Raw genomic sequence first — 21,258 nt, 5'->3', positions numbered from 1 at the left:
ATTGTTAGGAGGTATATATCTCCCTTGCTTTGTCAATGGCCTAAGTTCCTCCCCCCTATTCTCCCCATTCTTCTCGCCTTTTCCAGGGTTGATGGGGCAAGAAGAAAATGCACCTCTTTTCTCTCCATCTCTTCAACCCTCCCCTTTCAGAAAATGTCTCTATTTACTGCCTATGGACTCTCCGTTTTCATTCATCCCCCCGCCTCTCTTTTTTTTCCTCTCCTTTCCACAATGTCAGGCAGAAGAATTGTGAGTGAAATCAATCTCCTGGGGTCTTTTTGAGTCCCATTTGACATGTAAGGATTGAGACTCTTTGAGAGCCTACAAGGGGATGGACAAAGTTGGATGGCTGGGTGATGACATGGCACCCAGTCCTGCAGGGAGCTAGAAGAAAAGCCTGTCCCACCACCATCTATATTGGCTTCACAAGTGTGAATGACAGAGGAAGAAAGGGGATTAGTATTTACAGCTGCTTTTTTTTTCTTCCTCTTCTCCATTCCAAGAGGACTGGGTTGAAGGGGGGGGGACTTGAGCCCTATTTCTCTAGCACAGGGGTCTTTCAGTCTTCCAACATGAATAGGATTTGAACAGCCTGGTGCTGATTTATATGTATTGCGGTTAAACATTTATTGCTGTCAGTGAAAGAGTGGGAAAAGAGACTGGCACAAAGGCTTCTTTCTGTATGAAGTGGTGACTGGGGCAGGTAGCACACAATAATGGAGAGCAGATGAGCCATTTCATTAGCTTGGCATTTCAACCAGTTGGCGATAAAGGGTGGTGCGGGGTTTGGCAGGGCAGACTCAATTATACAGGGGCAAGAGTTCTGAGTGCACTCGCTCACAATACAGATATCTCTCACTAAACTACAACCACTCTCAGACCCATCACTGAGTTCACTCACTCTCAGTCCTCATGCCTCTCACTCATCCCAACTCTTCCTAACTCTGAGGCCACTCTCTTGCAGATGAGTCTAGTCACACTGAGTTTTCCAGAGTTTGGCCAAGACATAATGGTGCCCAAGGCAAATTCAGTGCATCCCTAGTATACACTGAACATACAAATTACATCAACAAAACAAGTCAATAATCAATTCAAGAGAGCCCCAAAAACCCAAAAGTGGTTTACAATCTAAAATACATTAATATCTCCCTTCCTTAGCTTTAACAGCTAAGTTTTTTAATACCTATCAAGATCTAGGGGGAAGGGGGGTAACATTTTATCCAACGAAGGTGGGCCTAATTACAAAAAAAAAAAAAAAGACTGAAATTGTCTGTCATATTGGTTTCAGTTTACACTTAGTACTTTAGAACATTAAAGAGCATATATGTGCATTCTCTTTGCAGCCATTTGTTCATCTAAATTGGGCCAAGTGATAGGGGTCCGTTGTACTTTCTAATACAAAAAGTGTCTAGCCCTGGAAACCACTTCATATGACTTAAGAGGCATGACATTAAAATGATTCCTAATGGAGCTGCGTGACTCAGGCATGCTGTGTATAATTCTCCCTCATTGCCCGTTCTGTCATATCCTAAGCTCAGCTCCCCCCGTAGCAGAATGATGCCTTTTGTTAATCCTAGAAAATACAATTTTAGTAGAGATGGATCTCTCTTTTTTTTTCTTTTTTTACTGCTCCCTTTTCTTTGAACTTTGAAAGAAAGTCTCCAATATCCTCACCCCATGTAAGAAGAAGGGCCTGCTTCCCCTCTATGCTCACCCTTTAAACATCTGCTTAGGAAATCCACCCTTCAGGGCAAATTCTGTAAACACAGCAAGTCATTAAAAAGATATTAGTTGAACTGGGAAGGTCCATCAGACTGTATTGATCAGGGCTAGGCAGCGATGGCAGAGAAAGAGACAGAGTCTGTATGACAACGCAGAGGAAGATTCGGGACCTCTGCAGTTTACTGCTAATTAAATAGGAAACGCAGCAATTTATTCAAATGATGATGGATTTGGAAAGCTGACAATGTGCTGGGATCCAAAGAAGGGCAATTATTGTGTTTATTTTTAAAAATAGATTTACATATGCTGTTTATAGACACCTATTAGCACAATGGACAGGGAATTTATAAGAAGGATCTGGAAATGATGGCAATCTATAAATATTAATATTAATATTGCGCCTGAATGTTGTCTTGTCTAGATGACATCCATGAAACATATATTTAATCGCCTTGTTCAGAAAGGTATCCATCGAGAACAAATTCTTTTTTGGTCCTACATGGTGTAAGGACAGGGATCCCCAAACATTTTTTTATCCGTGAGCCTCATTCAAATGTAAATGAAAGTTGGAAAGCAACACAAGCAAAAAGAAAGTTCCTGGGGTATTGTAACGATCGCCGCCCGGAGCAGGCCCAGGAGCTCCGGGCGGCGCGTCCATCTTCGCCGGCGTCGCTCCCAAAATGGCGGCGCCCATGGCCGCCACGTGGGTAGCGGCGCCGGGCGATGACGTCAGCGCGCCGACGTCGGCGCAAGAGCGTCAATGACGTCAGAATGGCGCCAAATTTGAATATAAAAACTCCAACTAGACGCCAGAATGGCGCCCAAGAATAGGATTACTTTCCTGAAGTATATCCTGGGTTTCCTGTGTGCCTTATTGCCTAATATTGTTCCTGCCTTGTATCCTGACCCTTTGCCTGGACTTTGGACTTTGATTGTATTCTGCCTGCCTGTGAACTCTTGCCTGATCCTGACTATTCTCCGTTTAACCCTTTGGATACCGCGACCTTGTTCCCTCAAGAGGGCTTCCTCCTTGATCCAGACAACCTCCCTGGAGGGAGCTCCCGGCTCCCTGACATTATTCTTGGGCGATGGATCCTTCTGAGGAAGCCACACCTCATGTCGGACGAGCGCTCCGCGGACTGGCATCCCGCATGGAGGACTACGAAAACCAGCAGGTTCGCATTGGGCAAGCACTCGATGTCCTGCTGGCTCAAGTGCCTTCTGCGTCCTCCACTGCTCCACCTACTGGGGATCCCCCCATGGCGGCAGCCCCCACGAACACAAGCTACCCGACAGGTGAGCCTCGCATTCCTCCTCCCCCTCGTTTCAGTGGGGACCCACAAGCCTGCAGGGGATTTGCCACGCAATGCCAAATTCAATTTGAGTTCCAACCCACACAGTTTCCAAGCGAGCGTTCCAAGGTGGGGTATGTGATGTCTCGATTGGAAGGCAAACCACTGGAGTGGGCAACGTCTCTTTGGGAGAAGAATTCCCCGCTGACTTTCGATGTTAAAGACTTTCTCCAAGCTTTTCGTATAGTCTTTGATGCTCCAGGTCGGGTTACGAACGCCCCTGCCCGTCTCTTGCAGCTCCGGCAAGGAAGCCGCAGTGTCAATGAGTATGCTATAGACTTCCGAACACTGATGGCGGAGACTTCCTGGTGTGATGACGCTTACAAGGCTGTATACTACCAAGGCCTATCCATCCGCATCAAAGATGATCTCGTCTCCAGAGAGACTCCTGACACCCTGGAAGGGTTGATCGCTCTATCCATTAAGGTGGACACTCGTCTCAGAGAGCACCAGGTGGAGAGAGAGCACAGTAGACGATTTTCTCCCATGTTGGCCCCTCGCTTTCAAAGGCCGATTCTGCAAACTCCCGCTGTTCCTGTGACCCATGTGTCGACGTCTCCCTTGGAGGAACCCATGCAAGTAGGAAAGACTCGCCTCTCCGAGCAGGAAAGACTCCGAAGACGTATGGCAGGTCTCTGTTTATACTGTGGTGGGCATTCCCATTTTGCCAACGCCTGTCCTGCCAAAGCCAAGAGTTTTGTACCCCGAGGTATGTCTCAGGTTTCTTATGTAGGGGGCATCACTCGAGGTTCTCTGGAGAAGTATCAAGAAAATTCACGCAGGCTTCTCCTTCCTTTGCAGATTCACCTGGCAAGTAAGTCTATCTTCGAAAGGGCCTTCCTCGACTCCGGAGCGGATGGCAATTTCATGGATGCCTTTTTTGCCGAACGCATGAAGATTCCTCTGCTTCCATTGTCTTCTCCCCTGCGAATTACTGCCATAGATGACAAACCCCTGGAGTTTGAATTCGTCACAAAGTTCACGGCGGAACTATCTGTACAAGTTGGGGCGCTGCATCAAGAAAAACTTTCATTCTTCATCATCCCCTGTCCTTCTACTCCAGTGATATTGGGTCTTCCATGGTTACGTCTGCATAACCCCACCATAGACTGGTCCACTGGGCAGATCTCTCGTTGGAGTTTATTTTGCCTGCAACATTGCCTTCCGCCAAAACCCCTCGAGAAGGTGAATGTCTCCTCTGCGGAATTGAAGACTTTGCCCTCCACTTACAAGGGATTTTCCGATGTGTTTTGTAAAAAGTCTGCAGAGTTCCATCCCCCACATCGCTCCTACGACTGTCCGGTTGAACTCCTGCCTGGAGCTATGCCCCCAGAGGGCGTACCTACCCTCTCTCTCCTGCAGAGACTACCGCTATGAAGGAGTACATCCAAGAAAATCTCCAGCGGGGGTTTATCCGCCCTTCTACCTCTCCTGCAGGGGCTGGGTTCTTCTTCGTGGAGAAGAAGGACGGAGGCCTTCGGCCTTGTATAGACTATCGGGGTCTGAATAAGATCACCGTGAAAAACAGATACCCTCTGCCCCTGATTGCCGAGCTCTTTGACCAGCTGAAAGGGGCCAAGGTTTTCTCCAAGTTGGATCTCCGGGGGGCCTACAACCTCATTCGCATCCGGGAGGGTGACGAATGGAAGACGGCATTCAACACTCGGGATGGGCACTATGAATATCTCGTTATGCCCTTCGGCCTATGCAATGCCCCTGCCGTCTTCCAGGAGTTTGTGAATGATGTGTTCCGAGATCTCCTAGGAAGGTTCGTAGTCGTATACTTGGACGACATCCTGATCTTTTCCAAGGACCTTGAAAGTCATCGCTCCCAGGTGAAGGAGGTACTCTCTCGTCTGAGGAAGAACTCTCTCTTCGCCAAGTTGGAGAAGTGTGTTTTCGAGGTATCCAAGATCCCCTTCCTAGGATACATTATCTCTCCAGAGGGATTTGAGATGGACCCCGTGAAAGTGTCGGCCATCCAGGAGTGGCCTCTCCCACTGAGTACCAAAGCAATCCAGAGATTCATCGGATTTGCTAATTATTATCGACAGTTCATCCGGGGGTTCTCTTCCCGCATTGCACCTATCCTGGCCCTCATCCGAAAAGGGGGTAAACCCAGCCTGTGGCCTCCATCTGCTATAGAAGCCTTTCAGTCCTTGAAAGAGGCCTTCACGTCCGCTCCTGTTCTTCGACATCCCAATCCTGCACTACCCTTCTGCATCGAAGTTGATGCTTCTGAAGTCGGAGCCGGAGCTATCCTGTCTCAGAGACATTCCTCTGATGGAAAATTGCACCCCTGTGCGTTTTTCTCCAAGAAGTTCTCATCCGCAGAGCAGAACTATGACGTCGGGAATCGAGAACTCTTGGCAGTCAAGCTTGCCCTTGAAGAATGGCGTCACCTCCTGGAGGGTTCTGAAATTCCTGTCCAGATTTTCACTGATCACAAGAATCTGGAGTTCATACAGTCCCTCAAGAGGCTAAATCCCAGACAAGCCAGGTGGGCCCTTTTCTTTTCCCGATTTAACTTTGTTTTGACTTATAGCCCAGGTTCCAAAAATCTGAAGGCCGACGCCTTGTCTCGTAGCTTCACTCCGGTGGACCGTGACCCTGAGAGACAGGAACCAATCATTCCACCAGTCAAGATCATTGCCTCTCTGTATCCCCAATTTGCCGACCAGATTCTGGCTGGGCAGTCCTCGGCTCCTCAAGATACTCCGATTGGCATGGCCTTCGTCCCTCCAGAACTTCGCCTGGCCATCCTGCAACAAACCCACTGCTCCAGGCAAGCTGGACATCCTGGTTCGGCTAAGACCCTTGAACTCTTGAGGCGCCTAGTCTGGTGGCCTGATATCCGCAAGGATGTAAAGGACTTTGTGGCTGCTTGTAATGTCTGCGCCACTTCTAAGCCTAGCCATTCCCGCCCCAGTGGGTTGTTACAGCCTTTGCCGGTACCCTCTCGTCCATGGACGCACCTCTCTATGGACTTTATTGTCGAACTTCCTCCCTCCGGTGGGAATACTGTGATCTGGGTTGTTATTGATCGCTTCTCCAAAATGGCCCATTTCATCCCTCTGAAGAAGTTGCCCTCTGCGGTGGAGTTGTCCCAGCTTTTTATCCAGTACATCTTCCGCCTGCATGGTTTCCCGGTGGAGATCGTCTCCGATAGAGGCACCCAGTTTACTGCCAAGTTCTGGCGTTCCTTATGCAAAGACCTGGGAATTGTTCTTCAGTTTTCATCTGCATACCACCCGCAAACGAATGGGGCAGCTGAACGTGTCAACCAAGCCCTGGAGCAGTTCCTGAGGAACCACGTATCCCTCTGCCAGGATGACTGGTCTGATCTCCTCCCATGGGCGGAATTCGCTCATAATAATGCTTGTCATTCCTCTACAGGAAGGTCTCCGTTCATGTCGGTGTATGGTCAGCATCCTCAAGCTTTTCCCCAAGACTTTGTGCTATCTGACGTCCCGGCTGCTGACGACTCCGCAGCCCATATGTCTGCTATTTGGGCTGCGACCAAGTTGAACCTAGAGAAGAGTGCTCTTGTTCATAAGACTTTCGCGGATCGTCGTCGAAGATCCTCTCCTCTCTACAAGGTGGGTGATAATGTCTGGCTCTCTTCCAGGAATATCCGGTTGAAGATACCATCTCCCAAGTTGGGTCCAAAATTCGTGGGACCATTTCCCATCTTGGAGATAATCAACCCTGTGGCTGTCAGACTCCAGCTTCCACCAGAGATGAGAATCCCCAACGTGTTCCACGTGTCTCTGGTGAAACCCGCCATCACCAACCGGTTCTCTGGCGGTCAGTCTCCTCCTCCTGCCATCTCAGTGGAGGGTCAACTCGAGTACGAGGTGGAGAAAATCCTAGACTCCAGAATCTCCAGAGGGTCCCTTCAGTACCTCATTCAGTGGAAGGGCTTTGGCCCTGAAGAATGCTCCTGGGAAGGACACCGTGATGTTCACGCTCCTCGTCTGGTGAGGGAGTTCCATTCCAAGTTTCCCCAGAAGCCAAGTCCTGGTGGTCCAGAGGCCCCCCGTGAGGGGGGGGTACTGTAACGATCGCCGCCCGGAGCAGGCCCAGGAGCTCCGGGCGGCGCGTCCATCTTCGCCGGCGTCGCTCCCAAAATGGCGGCGCCCATGGCCGCCACGTGGGTAGCGGCGCCGGGCGATGACGTCAGCGCGCCGACGTCGGCGCAAGAGCGTCAATGACGTCAGAATGGCGCCAAATTTGAATATAAAAACTCCAACTAGACGCCAGAATGGCGCCCAAGAATAGGATTACTTTCCTGAAGTATATCCTGGGTTTCCTGTGTGCCTTATTGCCTAATATTGTTCCTGCCTTGTATCCTGACCCTTTGCCTGGACTTTGGACTTTGATTGTATTCTGCCTGCCTGTGAACTCTTGCCTGATCCTGACTATTCTCCGTTTAACTCTTTGGATACCGCGACCTTGTTCCCTCAAGAGGGCTTCCTCCTTGATCCAGACAACCTCCCTGGAGGGAGCTCCCGGCTCCCTGACAGGTATCAGTTATGAGCTGTGTTTGACTATTATAAGCCCCTATGTGGACAGGCTGTCCACAAGAGGGTCTATTTGGCAGCACACATGGTTTTTATTAAACCAAGACTTGACCCCAAACCAGCAATTGAAAAATAAGCACCTGCTTTGAGGCTACGGGGAGCAACTTCCAAGTGGTTGGTGAGCAACATGTTGGGTTGGGGACCAATGAAAAAAGTATATTTATCTTGAACAAATTAGATAGGAATCCATAAAAAAATCAGGAATGTCATGCAAGAGATCAGATGAGTTTTGGGCTGGCAAAGTGCCTTTTTCAGCGGATAGTGAGCCAGACTCTGCCCATGGCCATCAGCGGCCCTTGACATTAGTGCATGGAAACTCCTTCTATATTCATACTGAGGATATCTGCCGTCATTCATTTACTTGCACTTTTCCTTACCATATGGTGATTTCACAGATGGCGGTCAAGCAATGGTATACAAGCAATGGCAGGTTGGGTTCAGATAAGGAGAGGGTGGCTTTGGGCCGACTGGCCGAGTGCTGGCCAACTACTTTTCAACCAGTATATCACTACTAAATAATTTTGTTCCAATATTGCCCAGTTTTGTGTAAGATGCAACTAGATGGGATCTATTGAAAACTTTTTATACCCTTATATTGCCCTGTTCATTGAGGGATCCATCTAGAACAAATTAGATAGAAACCCACAAAACGTCTAGTTTAGCGCAGGACCGATCTAGAACAAATTATTCAGTAATCTGAAAAAAACCCTAGATTGTCTATTTGGTGATAAATCTAGAAATCTATATTAAAAACTAGATCCTCAAACATCCAGTTTGTTGAAGGATCTATACAAAAGAAAAAAGGTTGAAATTCAAGATTCAAAATATTTTACTTATGTTTAAAAAAAACAATAAAAAACAACAGTCTTCCTAGATTAGTTTGTTTCATCAGTGGAAGCTGATTTGACAGCATATTGTATTGTTAAATGTTTTGCCTGAATGTGTCCGTTCCGAGGTCCAGCATAGGCTCACTAGTACAAAAGTAAAAAGGTAATGTTGATGAGGCTTTTCTAATGGAAAAAAGGGTACTTAGGAGCCCCCCCCAGGCACCCGAGACAAAAGATCTGCAAATGTTTTCAATGGATTTACTCAATGAAGAGTACATTTTCCAAAGTATTATAAAAAAAAACCCGAGTGAATGCTGATTGTTTGGCTGAAAAGCGAAGCTGGGGAAAATGAGGGTTTGTTTTCTGGGATCAAATTTAATTAGCTTAGTACAACCCTTAGAGGACAAAGGAGTCTCAATCTGTACCCAATCTAAAGTTCATTTTCTAAGGCAGGCCTTCTGCAAAAAGTCAAAAGAGGAACATGGAAAGAAAATGGAAAAAAAAGATACTTAGGATCCAAGGGAGAAGGGCGGGGGGGCCTGCAGGTGACTGGCACGTGTGAAAACAAGAGGCTCCTATTTGGCACAAGGTTCCATTGAAAGAAAAATAGAAACAAATGGAGTTTCCCTCAGGTTCTCCCTATTTAGAGCATCTAATGGAGAATAGGTTGAAAAGGCTGAAAAGGGGGAAACGCTCTCATAAAGCAAACAGAAGCCATTAAGAAGGCACGGGAGCAAAGGCTGGACACACTGCTGGGGAAGGATTTGGTTATGGGAATGTGTCCAAATGGTATCTGACCAAGCAAAGGAGATACTATATATTATTACAGAGCCTCCAGAATGCTCTAAATATGCTGTAACGTTTCTGGTAGTTAGACAGCCACAGCCACAGATCACTTAATAGATGGACAGAAATCCTAAACAAAAAAAGAAAGAGAGTGATGGGGCTGTTTTTTCTTCTTCTTATGGATGCTGCCACCAGTCTTCCCAACTATATATATATTTTACATTTATTTGTTTCCCCCTCCACTACATGACAATTAGGCATTATTACGCAGTCCTTAGACACAGTTCATTATGCTTTGATAGAACACTGCAAGGCAATGCATATCAATGAAAGGGGAAACTCTTTCATCCCAGGGCTAAAGCCACTGCTAATGATTAGTTCACCATCTGAAAGTACAAGCAAAAGATTTAATGGACCATAAACTATAAATTAGCTCCAAACAAAAGAGCATATTGCAACATACTGTTCCTTTCCTCATCTCTACAGCTGTTACAGTAGCGCTTCAGAGGGCCTCAAAAAGTTGAACAAAAATAAAGATTCCCTCTTACGAAAATGATCAAGCCGGACCTATGAAATGAGGCATTATTTCCGCATCTAGTTTATGACAAGCTTGCTGTGCAAAATAAATAGAATGTAGTGTGCTCACTGGTAGCCAGCAAGTCTATATTTCTTTATTTTTTTAATTTGGACCATTTACGGAGCCTTGTTTTTGCCCAAACTATTTTGGGCTCTATTATGAGCCCATTTTCTTGGACGGAGCCATTAAGTCAGGAAACCTTTTTTAATATGGCATCACTAAACTTGGGAATGCACGATATTTCCCTTAACAACTTTACATATGAATTTGGTTATTGGGAAGGTAGAGCATGACAAGGGCCAACATTAAGAAGCAAAATACACCTGATGGTAATAAAGAGGGAGAACGCCAAAGGGAAGCAGAACAAACTCATTTACCAAAATGCTCCTTCTAGAGACCAGGTTTGGTCCAAAGAGATAAGTTCAAGGCATATTGTAACCTGTCTAATGGATAAACAAGAGGAAAATCCAATTTTTGGGTCTCTTCCAAAGGGTGATCTCATAACAGCCTGACTTACAGGGAATGCCCTGTAGGGTTTAGGTATTGTTTTGGTTATTATGACAACTACCACATGTTCTGGCTCCAGTGTTCAGAAGCTTAATATCTCTAAGTGAATGGGAGCTACAAGGAGCCCTGCAGATCCTAGTGTATCCAGCAGGGCCCCTGACAAGTGACTGACAATTAGAACAAAAGGAAGGGACAAAATAATCTTCAGAGGGTAGACACCTGCAGTATGGCATAGCTTGGATTAAACAGAGAGTTCAACAAAGGACTGATCACAAGAGCCCCTTTAATGAGAGTCCAATAGGATTTCCATCCAGGGCATTAGAGGGAAACGACAGCTAAGATTCAAGTAGTATCTACATAAAAAAGAGCTTAAAAGAGAACCTAAACCTATGTCAACAAGCAAGCTTTGTGGGGTGTACTAGGGTTGAAAGTTCATGCAGTGGAGTTGCAGGAAGAAAGATCTTGTTATAAGGTATAATGGGGAAAAATGCAACAGCAACTTATGACCCTCCGATGTCAGGGGTGCTGTTAATAACTATAAAGAGGGATATTACAGTGTGTATTGGCCAACTAAAGACAACCATGTCAACAGCAGTATAATGAAAACATATATAAGGTTGTACAACACTTTACGATGGCAACAGCGCGACGCCTTTTCCCTTCACATTAGGCACAATGGCCCAGGGAAGCGTCTAATGCTAGCGCCACCGAGGCGCCAAATGCCATTCTAATGGCTTCAAGTATATGTAAGTAAAGCATACTGGGTTTTAGTAACATCCAGTCTCAACCCCCGCCCTCCTAAAACCCTTTGATAAAAGCTTGAGTCCTAATAAGTGATTTCTATAATTCATAGTATGGGAATACCACAGGGGAAACGTTGCTTAACTGTACTTACAGATATATTTAAAAGATTGCATCCGCCTGCATATTCTTAGGCATTTATGACTTTGGCACAATTTGCAATGCTCAGTCTTCAATTACAGGACACCTCAGAGTTCATTATCGCTCAATTACTCCCTCTCAACCATGCCAAATGTGATTCTGGCACAGAGCTCAGAAGATAAATTAGAAGCAAAAGCTTGCTGTAATTCTCCACTCTCAATTCCCATTCCAATACTCCGCATTAAAGGCTTGTCTCAGCAACTCAAGTCTGTCAGGGGCTCGGAGGGCTCTCACATCATCCACCACTCGCCTTAGACGGATATCGCCTGTGTTGTTTTTATTCTTTAATATCCAGATATCAATCAGAGTCTGGTTCTACAACCTGCAAGATAATGATATGATTAGATAATGTCTCAATATCGCGCTGAAATTGATTTCCGATAACAAGGATAATGGACAGTAATGAAGGCCTTGTATCCGGCACTTTTCCCCGAATAAGCTTTTGGAAGGTGCTTTTAGGTAACGTTTCTTGTACGTGCTTTTTAAAGACAAGAAAAACCCAAACAAGAGGAGGTGGGGGTGGTGCTTGTTTTGGCTTAGCTTATTGTATAATAAGTGACTTGAAATGCGCAGAATTCTGCAAGGATTAAATACAGTTTAAAGAGTTGGCGAGTTTAGGAGAACGGGTGGTCAACTCCACACCAACGAGTCATGTTTTTCTTAATATCAACAAAACAACACATGTAGCTCAAGATACTAGGGCACTGCTATTTCTATCAATCAACTTAGTCACTGACCAGGAACCTCTATGTTATTGTGTTGACTCTTGTAGTCAGTAGAACTTGCCCAAGCCTATAGAGCTCGAACTGGAGTGTATAACTACTGCAAAATCACTGTAATCCTCCCCAGAGTCTACAAACTAATGACAGCCATGGATACCAAGTAATATACCCAAGGACGAATTGAAATGGTGACATCATAGTTGTAGTCTATGATCTCATTCCAATTACTAAAAATTAAGGTCTTTAGCAAACACGTGCCAACAACAACTTTTTATAGGTTTCCATGTTCAACATTTCAAGATGTATTTTGTCATATCAGTCAACAGTGACTGTCCATATATGTCACCAGCATACAGGAATGGTGGCGGTGACAGCAGCATACTTCAGTGACATGTCCTTCAAGTGACACCAATCAAGCAGAGCAAGGTTTAAGCCATACATTATTATGTCTGCTCATGTGGCGAGGTTGTCAAATTAGCAGATCTTTTGCCAATATGTCCATTTTGAAGTTTGAAATATTGTGCTGATCATATTTGCTGCTATGGTAGTGGTTGAATCAAGGACTGCATCAGATGTGGACCTCAATCCAACAAGAAAATCAAACATGCCCGATTGACATCTGGATGATTTTCAGCCAGACATTGGTCGGGTGAACTCACCAGAAGCCCCCATACATGGGCAAAGGCCCTAATCGTCAGTTTAAAATGGACCTATGTATAGCCACTTTTAGACAGCCGCATTATACACACAAACATCAGCTTTTAAGGCCGATATAGAACCTGCCATTAAATGGAGTCCTGGTAAATGGAATACAGGGTGACCCACAATAAACTCCCAAAATATGCCCCTAAAATTGGTCCTTGCTGGCTTTAGGACCGTATAATGTACTCAGTATTTCCCTTCTGAAGATATGGAGAAAGATGGAAATAGAAGGCATATACATGCACCTTAGAAGCGTAGTGCTCAGATATGGGCAGAAACCCCATATCTAGTCAGTTTTGGGTTACAGCTTAGGGGTGTCATACATGTAAAGCTGGCCAAACACAGTGTGTTGAGGTCATTACTAGGATACCGGGGAAAGTCCAGGACGGAGCATATTTATGCCCCAGGTTCCTAAAAGAGTGGTTCCGGGACTGCTAGTCCAGCCCGGGTGTTTTGAGTTGTCCTGAGGCATCTCAGGTGGTTAATTAAAAGGCAACTAAAGCAAGAGAAGCTGTCTGTGTGAGCCCAGAGAGATTTTTGAATCCCTACAAGGTTGGAACTTTGTTTGTACTTCCTTTTCTTATGTTTTAGGGAGACGGGCAGTAGGCCTACTCCTGGTTAGTTAGTAGAACGTACATGTATTAGTTAGAAGCCCATTAAGTGGCAAGGAGTTTATTTTTGAATTGTTTATGTTGTTTTGCTGCAAGTGAAAATAAACTGCCAGAAAGAAACAACCCTCTTATGAATTGTGATTGTGTCGAGGGCTGCTTTACCCCCAGAAAGCTGATCCCAGCTAACTAAGCCCTTACATATGGTGGAGGGTGCTCTGGCACAAAATAAAGCAACAAAGGGCAGTATAATATTGCAGAGACTGTGAATTAAAGGGTTAGTTATCCCGTAAGAAGCCGGCCATAATGCCGCACAGCAGCAATGCTGGTCCTACAGTTGCAGCAACAGACAATGGCCCAGCAACATGCACAGCAACAGCAGATAATGACCATGTTTAAAAAGCTGGCAGAAGATACAGAGGAAGACCGGCAGGTACTGACAGGATTGGTCCAACAGTTGGCACAGAGACTCCAGGAGCCACCTGCAGTAGTTCATAGCAACGTACCCAAAATCAATGTAAGCCGCTTCCTCAAAAAGATGACATCAGAGGATGATCCGGAGGCATATCTCTCTACATTACTGCCAAGGATTATGAGAAACTGAAAAAAGAGATTCTGGCCCACCTTGGCGTTACCCTGGCGCTTCGAGCCCAACGAGTCTACAGCTGGACTTATCACCAGGACAAGCCTCCAAGCTGACAGATGTTTGACCTGATCCACCTGGTGAGAAAATGGTTGCAGCCAGAGTCCCTGACCTGACCGGAGATTATTGAGAGGGTGGTGCTGGATCGCTACCGGAGGTCCCTTCCTTTTGCCCTGCGCAAATGGGTGACCCATGGAGACCCTAAAACAACAGATAACCATAAGGAGTTAGTGAAAAGGGAGTTTGCCGCTGAGAACTTTGGCCCCTCTTCCTCATTGTTCTCTGAAAGAGAGGTACACTCAGGCAACTGGTAAGACTGTTCAGGGGGACATGGTTGGTGGTAAATCACCCTTAAAGGGAGAGACTTTTGGAAAAAACCCAGGAGGCTAGCAATCTGAGACTGGAAAGTCTGTGACTCTTAGGTTTAATTCTGAGACTGTTAAATGTTTCCGTTGCCATGATTTTGGTCATATTGCGGCAAATTGCCCTTTGCTTGATGATCCTATGCAATGTGATTTCTCTTCCAGGAACAGACGCCAGTCCCTGTTTGCTACTGTTACCTGCACTGCAGTGCCGGTTCAAGAAAAAAAATGTGTAAAGTGAGCGTGAATGGGATACAATTGCTTGCATTGCTAGACTCCGGTAGTCTAGTCACTTTGGTAAAAATAGACTCAGTAGGCCCTGTTAAGTTCCTGTCCAAAAGGGTCTATGTGGTTGTATTCATGGTGACACACGGGAGTATCTCGTGGCAACCCTGAAATTTAGAACGAGCCTTGGTAAAGTGACTCACTCTGCAGGGGTAGCACCACACCTGCTGCATGATGCTATAATTGGGAGGGATTTTCCCCAGTTTTGGGATCTCTGGGATCAATTAGTTTCTCCCTGCTCTGATTCAGTAGGGGAAGGACATGTGTCCACAGAAAACAGGTTCAGAGGATCCTCCTCAGGAAACCTCAGCTTTCCATTTCTCTGTTTTAGCGGGAGACTTGGAGGACCCTGCAGATGGTCCAAACCCTAGTGGGGAAACCAGTAATTCAGTTAATAATGACGATTTGTGGATTTCTCTGACTTGGAGGTACACAAAGAGAATTTTGGTACAGAACAATTAAAGGACCCTATTCTTATAAAAGCTAGAGAAAATGTGAAAGTAATTGATGGGAAACCCATTCAGTCAGGGCTCAGGATGACCTATCCTCACATGGCTTTAAAAGGGGATCTACTAAACCAATTATCAAAAAAATCAAATGAGGGGATTGAACAATTAGTGGTACCCAAACCATACAGAAAAATGGTGTTGGACCTTGCCCATGGTCATGTAATGGGGGGACATTTGGGTGTTGGAAAAACTACAGAAAGAGTTTTGCAGAGGTTTTTTTGGCCTGGAGTGTATCAGCAGGTAAAGGATTACTGCAGGTCCTATCCTGTTTGCCAGATTTCTGCTCCAAGGCCACACTTACATAGTCCCCTAATCCCATTACCTATTATTGAAATACCCTTTGAGAGTATAGCCATGGAATAAGTGGGCCCAGTCTGTCCGGGGACATCAATATATTTTAGGGATCATGGATTATGCCACTCGCTACCCAGAAGCTATTCCTTTGCGTAACACTTCTGCTAAAACCATTGCCAAAGAGTTACTTCAGGTGTTCAGTAGGGTTGGGATCCCTAAAGAAATCTTCACTGATCAGGGTACCCCTTTTATGTCCAGAGTAACTAAGGAACTCTGTAAACTGTTTAAAATTTCACAATTGCGAAACTCTGTATACCACCCTCAGACAGATGGTCTGGTAGAACGGTTCAACAAGACCCTAAAAAGTATGTTGAAAAAGGTAGTGGACAAAGATGGGAAAGGCTGGGACGGCCTTTTACCCTATCTTATGTTTGCTATTAAGGAAGTTCCCCAATCCTCCACAGGTCATTACCCATTTTAGTTACTCTACGGGAGACATCCTAGGGGGCTCTTAGACATAGCCAAGAAAACCTGGGAAGGGACACCCCACAGGAGTGAAATTGAACACATATCACAAATGCAAGACAGAATTGCTTCAATTATGCCCATTGTAAGAGAAAACTTGGCCTAAGCCCAGGCTGCCCAACAAAGGATATACAACCGTAATGCTAAAATACGTGTTTTTTCACCTGGAGTTTTGGTCGTCATGGTGGAGAGTAAGTTCCTTGCAAAATGGCAGGGACCCTTTGAAGTCATTGAGAGAGTTAGGGAGGCAAATTACAAGGTACACCAACCAGGCAAGAGGAAGCCTGAACAACTTTATCATGTTAATTTACTTAAACCCTGGAAAGACAGGATGTCATTGATTGCAGTACCAGACTATGCTGTTTTTAATGTAACTCGCGAGACCCCCGGTCCCTGAGGTTACCATTGCAGAAACTTTGTCCAACTCCCAAAAGCATGAGGTAAAATAATTTCTAATGAGGAATAGGGATACCTTCTCTGACTTCCAAGGAAAGACTCCCATTGTGGAGCATGATATTGTCACTGAACTAGGGGTTCGTGTTAAACTCAAACCCTATAGGATTCCCTAGACGGAAAGCTGTGGCTGATGAAGTGGCAAAAATGCTTGAATTAGGGGTAATTGATTGCTCGTTCCCAAGCCAGATGGTAGCCGGCGGTTCTGTAATAATTTTCGCAAGCTTAATTCGGTGTCCAAGCTTGACACATACCCAATGACTAGGGTAGACGAGCTCATAGACGGGCTTGGTACTGCTCAAAAGGGTATTGGCAGATACCATTATCTGAACAGGCCAAGGAAAATACTGCTTTTGTCACTCCTGGTGGTTCTTTCCAGTACAAATTAATGCCCCTTGTCCTACAAAATGCCCCAGCCACGTTTCAAAGGGCTATGGATAGAATATTAAGACCTCCCCAACAGTATGCAGCTGCATACTTAGATGATGTGTTGATACACAGTACGGATTGGGACTCTCATCTGCACAGAGCTCAGACTGTGTTGAATGCGCTCCGTAAAGCAGGCCTTACTGCCAACCCCAAGAAATGTGCCATTGCTTTGGAGAAGGTCAAGTATTTAGGTTACACGATTGGCAGAGGTGTGGTAAAACCCCAGGTACTCAGTTGAACTATTTGCACAGGGTATACATCACTCCCCAACGACTTCACAAGTTTAAACCCAATCAGATTCCAAAATGTCCTAGATGTAATTTTAGTCCTGCAGACTTTATGCATATGGTGTGGGGCTGTCCAGTTGTGCATAATTATTGGGAAAAGGTGGTGCAGCTGATCCGCATAAATACAGACATTGTTCTACCACTCGACCCTATGGTGCTAATACTAAACCAGATTGAGGTACTACCCCTACAAAGAGCGCACCAGACATTGATGTCAATCCTTTGTATGCATGCGAAAAAAAATGATAGCGATGCACTGGAAGTCTCCACAAGGGCCTACCTTGCAAATGTGGGAGCGCCACGTTGAAAAGAGTGTCCCTTTATATAAATTGACTTATATAAAAAGAGGTTGTCCCGGAAAATTTCAAAAAGTCTGGGATATCTGGATAGATGACGATCCTGAGGTAGAGCCTGCTTAGAGAATTCGTGGTTTTTCCAGGCTGCCCATAAGGGTTTGCAGGACTCCCATGGCTGGCTCCACTCGGGGGGTGGGGAAGGAAAATCACTCAATAAGGATAGGTTTCTTTTTTACATCGTGCTCTGATCTGTGCTCGGTGGCACTGTACCCTAGGTTGATTATGGGTGGGGGATGAATGAAGACACCATGGTAGTTTCTTTGAATATATTTGTTTTATTTTCTTTTAATTTGTTAAAAATGTAATAATGACAAACTGTGTTACAGTTTCTGTGCAAACAAAGACCATTATAATGTCTTCTGCCTCCTGTGTACTACTGTATTTGTTTGTTCAATAAAATAAATGTTAAAAAAAAAAACCACAGGTAAATAAAACAGCAGCCATTCAACAGTGGCCACGCCTCTTAATAAGAAGCAGGTGTGAGCTTTCATAGGTATCACTGGCTATTACAGAAGGTTTATTCCTCATTTTGCCACCTTGGCTGCTCCCTTAACAGACTTAACGAAGGGAAAAAACTGTCATGATCAAGTGATCCCCTGAAGCAGAAAAATATTTCTAGGCCCTCAAAGATGCGTTATGTGCACAACCAGTCTTGTATTCCCCAGATTTTTCAAAGGACTTTGTGGTCCAGACAGACGCATCAGATGTGGGTTAGGGGCAGTATTATCCGAGCTTTATAACAGGGAAGAGCATCCAGCGGTGTACTTAAGCAGAAAGCTGAATGATTGTGACAGGAAGTATGCCACAATTGAAAAGGAGTGTTTGGCCATAAAGTGGGCCCTAGACGCCTTAAGGTATTACCTTTTAGGCAGAAAATTTGACGTTATTATGGACCATGCACCGCTAAAATGGATGGCCCAAAAGAAGACCAATAGACGAGTGAATCGTTGGTTCCGCACGCTGCAGGACTACCGTTTCACAGTGAAACATAGGCCCTGGTCAGAAATGAGCAATGTTGATGCTCTGTCCCGGGTTCATTCCTGCTGGGCCTCAGTTGTTCCAACCATTGGTTTGAAACAAGGAGGGGGGGGTATGTGGTAAGGTCATTACTAGGAGATCGGGGAAGTCCTTATTTATGCCCCAGGTTCCTAACAGAGTGGTTCCGGGACTGCTAGTCCAGACTGGGTGTTTTGAGTTGTCCCGAGGCATCTCAGGTGGTTAATTAAAAGGCAGCTCAATCCAGAGTGTAGAGCAGCAGTCTGAGGGAAAACAAGACACACTGAAGCTGTCTGTGTGAGCCCAGAGAGATTTTTGAATCCCTACAAGGTTGGAACTTTGTTTGTACTTCCTTTTCCTATGTATATATTGGGGAGACAGGAAGTAGGCCTACTCCTGGTTAGTTAGGAGAACTGACCTGTATTAGTTAGAAGCCCATTAAGTGGCAAGGAGTTTATTTTTGAATTGTCTATGTTGTTTTGCTGCAAGTGAAAAAAAAAAACTGCTGATTGTGCTGTGGGCTGCTTTACCCACAGAAAGCTGATCCCAGCTACCCAAGTCCTTACAACAGGTAGATTTTAGTTGCCCATTCAGTCCCTTCAGACAGAGGTACCAGCCTATCTGACCATGTGTGGACCATCCCAGCAAGTTTAAAAATCCCATCAACTCATCAATATGGTCCTCTCCCAACGGCCTGTATTGGCCTCTATGATTGTTGGCCCAAAGTCAAAATGATTAGATCAGCCTGATATGGCCCAGCACATAAGGGGGGAAAGGTTATCAACCACTCATTTGGTGACCTCGTAATCAGGATTGGTGACTTCACTAAGCGAACAGATCTTTAAGTTTATGGCCAGTTTAAGAATATCTTGAAATTGCACACAGAAGCCCACCTCAGCTGCTTTTGGGTGCTTTCATCCTGTTACTATGCCATCAGGTGTGGCTAAACTATAGAGAAGTGCCTGTAAGGAAACTTTATTAAAGAAAAAATAAAAATGGAGAATTCAGGCAAGGGGATTTTGATCCACAAGAAATCTTGTGACATTTTTATTATATAGAGTGTAAAATGCAATTGTCAGATGAATAACATCTCTCTGTAACATACTCAATATAATCCAATCGTGATTTTATTTTTAATAGCTAAACATTTTTTTTAGGCATAGAAGAAAATAAAAAGTCAATGATTTTTTCCAACCCCACCCCACAAAAACAATATGGAGAAGAAAAAAAAACCAAACAAACAAAACAAAAACGGGAATGTTCCCATGGATTAAATTTAAAAACACTCAAAAAAAAATTAGCTCGGATTCCGTTTTTAATTAAAAAAGAAAGTCATCTGTACAAGAAAAACCCCCCACAAACGTTCAAAATCATTTCCCTTTTATTAAAAATCAAAAAAATGTTTTTTTAGCACATACTGTGGTTAATAATAGTTTTTATTTATCATCTATGGTAAATCTGACAATTAGATAAGAAAATATTTAAAACGAAGAAAAACCAAAAGGAGAAAAAAAAAAAAAATTCCAAACCAAAAACAAAACCCTGGAGTTAAAAAATAGTTATTACGATTTCTTTTTTTAAACTTCATACTGTTAAATGTTCCACAGTGTTTGCATTAAAGATTCTAAACAGCTGATTTATTCATATTAAAAATAATAGTATTTATATTTCTAACAGCACAGAAAAAAAGTAAGTATTTTTTTCCCCTGTTATTATAGCTTGGATGTCTGATATACAGAGGCAACAGAATAACTGATAAACATTGCTTTATAAAATGAACCCAATGTCCTGCCAGAGAGAGAGAGAGAGATCTGATGCACTCTGCTCAGCAATGTGTTACCCTCCTCTCAGGCAGGTAAAGGGTTAACAATCAAAGTTTTTTTATATTAACCCTTCAAAACCCTAGGTATTATACAAAGCCTACAAAATATCACCCTGCTCCCTGTCCCATTTTTTTATCCCCCCATGCTCCCGACACAATACTTGTCTCAAGAAATAGTTTCAAATATTCGTATGAAACAGGTAACACGGATTGTTAACACGGATTTTTCTTCAGAAAAAAAATAACGCAATAAAATCAAATAGTTATAATAGCAGAAAAAATTAGACGTAAAACACTTCATGAATTTACAGTTAAGAATATTTAAATACACAATTAAAAAAAAAAAATTTTTAGGAGCTGTGTTCTTTAAATTAATTTTATCATTGTGATAAGACCTCAAAAACTGTATTGTCCAAGAAGACAAAATGCTACACAAAAAAAACAAAAACTTGAGACAAATATGTTGCAATATCAGCACTGTGGGGGAAGCAGGGGGTTACAAAGTGAATATTTTTTTTTTCTATTTTTTATCCTTTTAAAATTAATCAGTTCCGTTTCAAAAAAGAATTCATGTTAACACTTTTTTTTTTTTTCAAGGGTAGGAAACAAATACAAAACAAAAAAAAAAAAACCAATCCCAAAATAAAATTTTGCAAAAGTTCAGTAAAGAATTAACCCTAGGACTAGTGTTTTATAAACATAACATGTCTTCATCAAAACATCTAGAAACCTGTTACAAATTAAAGTTCTTCTTCTGCAGGGATTCCGAGGGAAACGAAGAAAAGAAAAGACAACCAAAAACCAAATCTTGCAATCAACCGGACAATTGTTCTACTGCTCCTGAAATAGAGGTAAAAAAAAGGAATTTTGTTATTGGAGAGGACAAGAGGCAGCTACTGGAGAACACAAGGGTCAAGAGAGAAGGCGTGGCATGTCATGCAAATTCATAATCATCATTTGGGGTATTAA

At 44.0% G+C, this 21,258-nt stretch overlaps 1 protein-coding gene across 2 annotated transcripts in view; it reads right to left on the bottom strand.

The window, feature by feature from the left end:
• Nucleotides 1-19,481: 19,481 nt before the first annotated feature.
• fubp3.S (far upstream element binding protein 3 S homeolog) overlaps nucleotides 19,482-21,258 on the bottom strand; it is a 49,462-nt gene continuing 47,685 nt past the window's right edge. The window contains exon 17 of one of the 2 annotated variants that reach the window (XM_018231915.2): nucleotides 19,482-21,129. In XM_018231915.2, coding sequence (XP_018087404.1) covers nucleotides 21,104-21,129 — 26 coding nt within the window. In that variant the 3' untranslated portion in view covers nucleotides 19,482-21,103. 2 annotated transcript variants of the gene reach the window in all.

Source organism: Xenopus laevis, chromosome 8S (assembly GCF_017654675.1).
Source record: "Xenopus laevis strain J_2021 chromosome 8S, Xenopus_laevis_v10.1, whole genome shotgun sequence".
NCBI classification, from domain to species: domain Eukaryota; kingdom Metazoa; phylum Chordata; class Amphibia; order Anura; family Pipidae; genus Xenopus; species Xenopus laevis.
The sequence above is the reverse complement of the archived record's forward strand: the minus strand, read 5'-3'. Positions and strand labels throughout refer to the sequence as shown.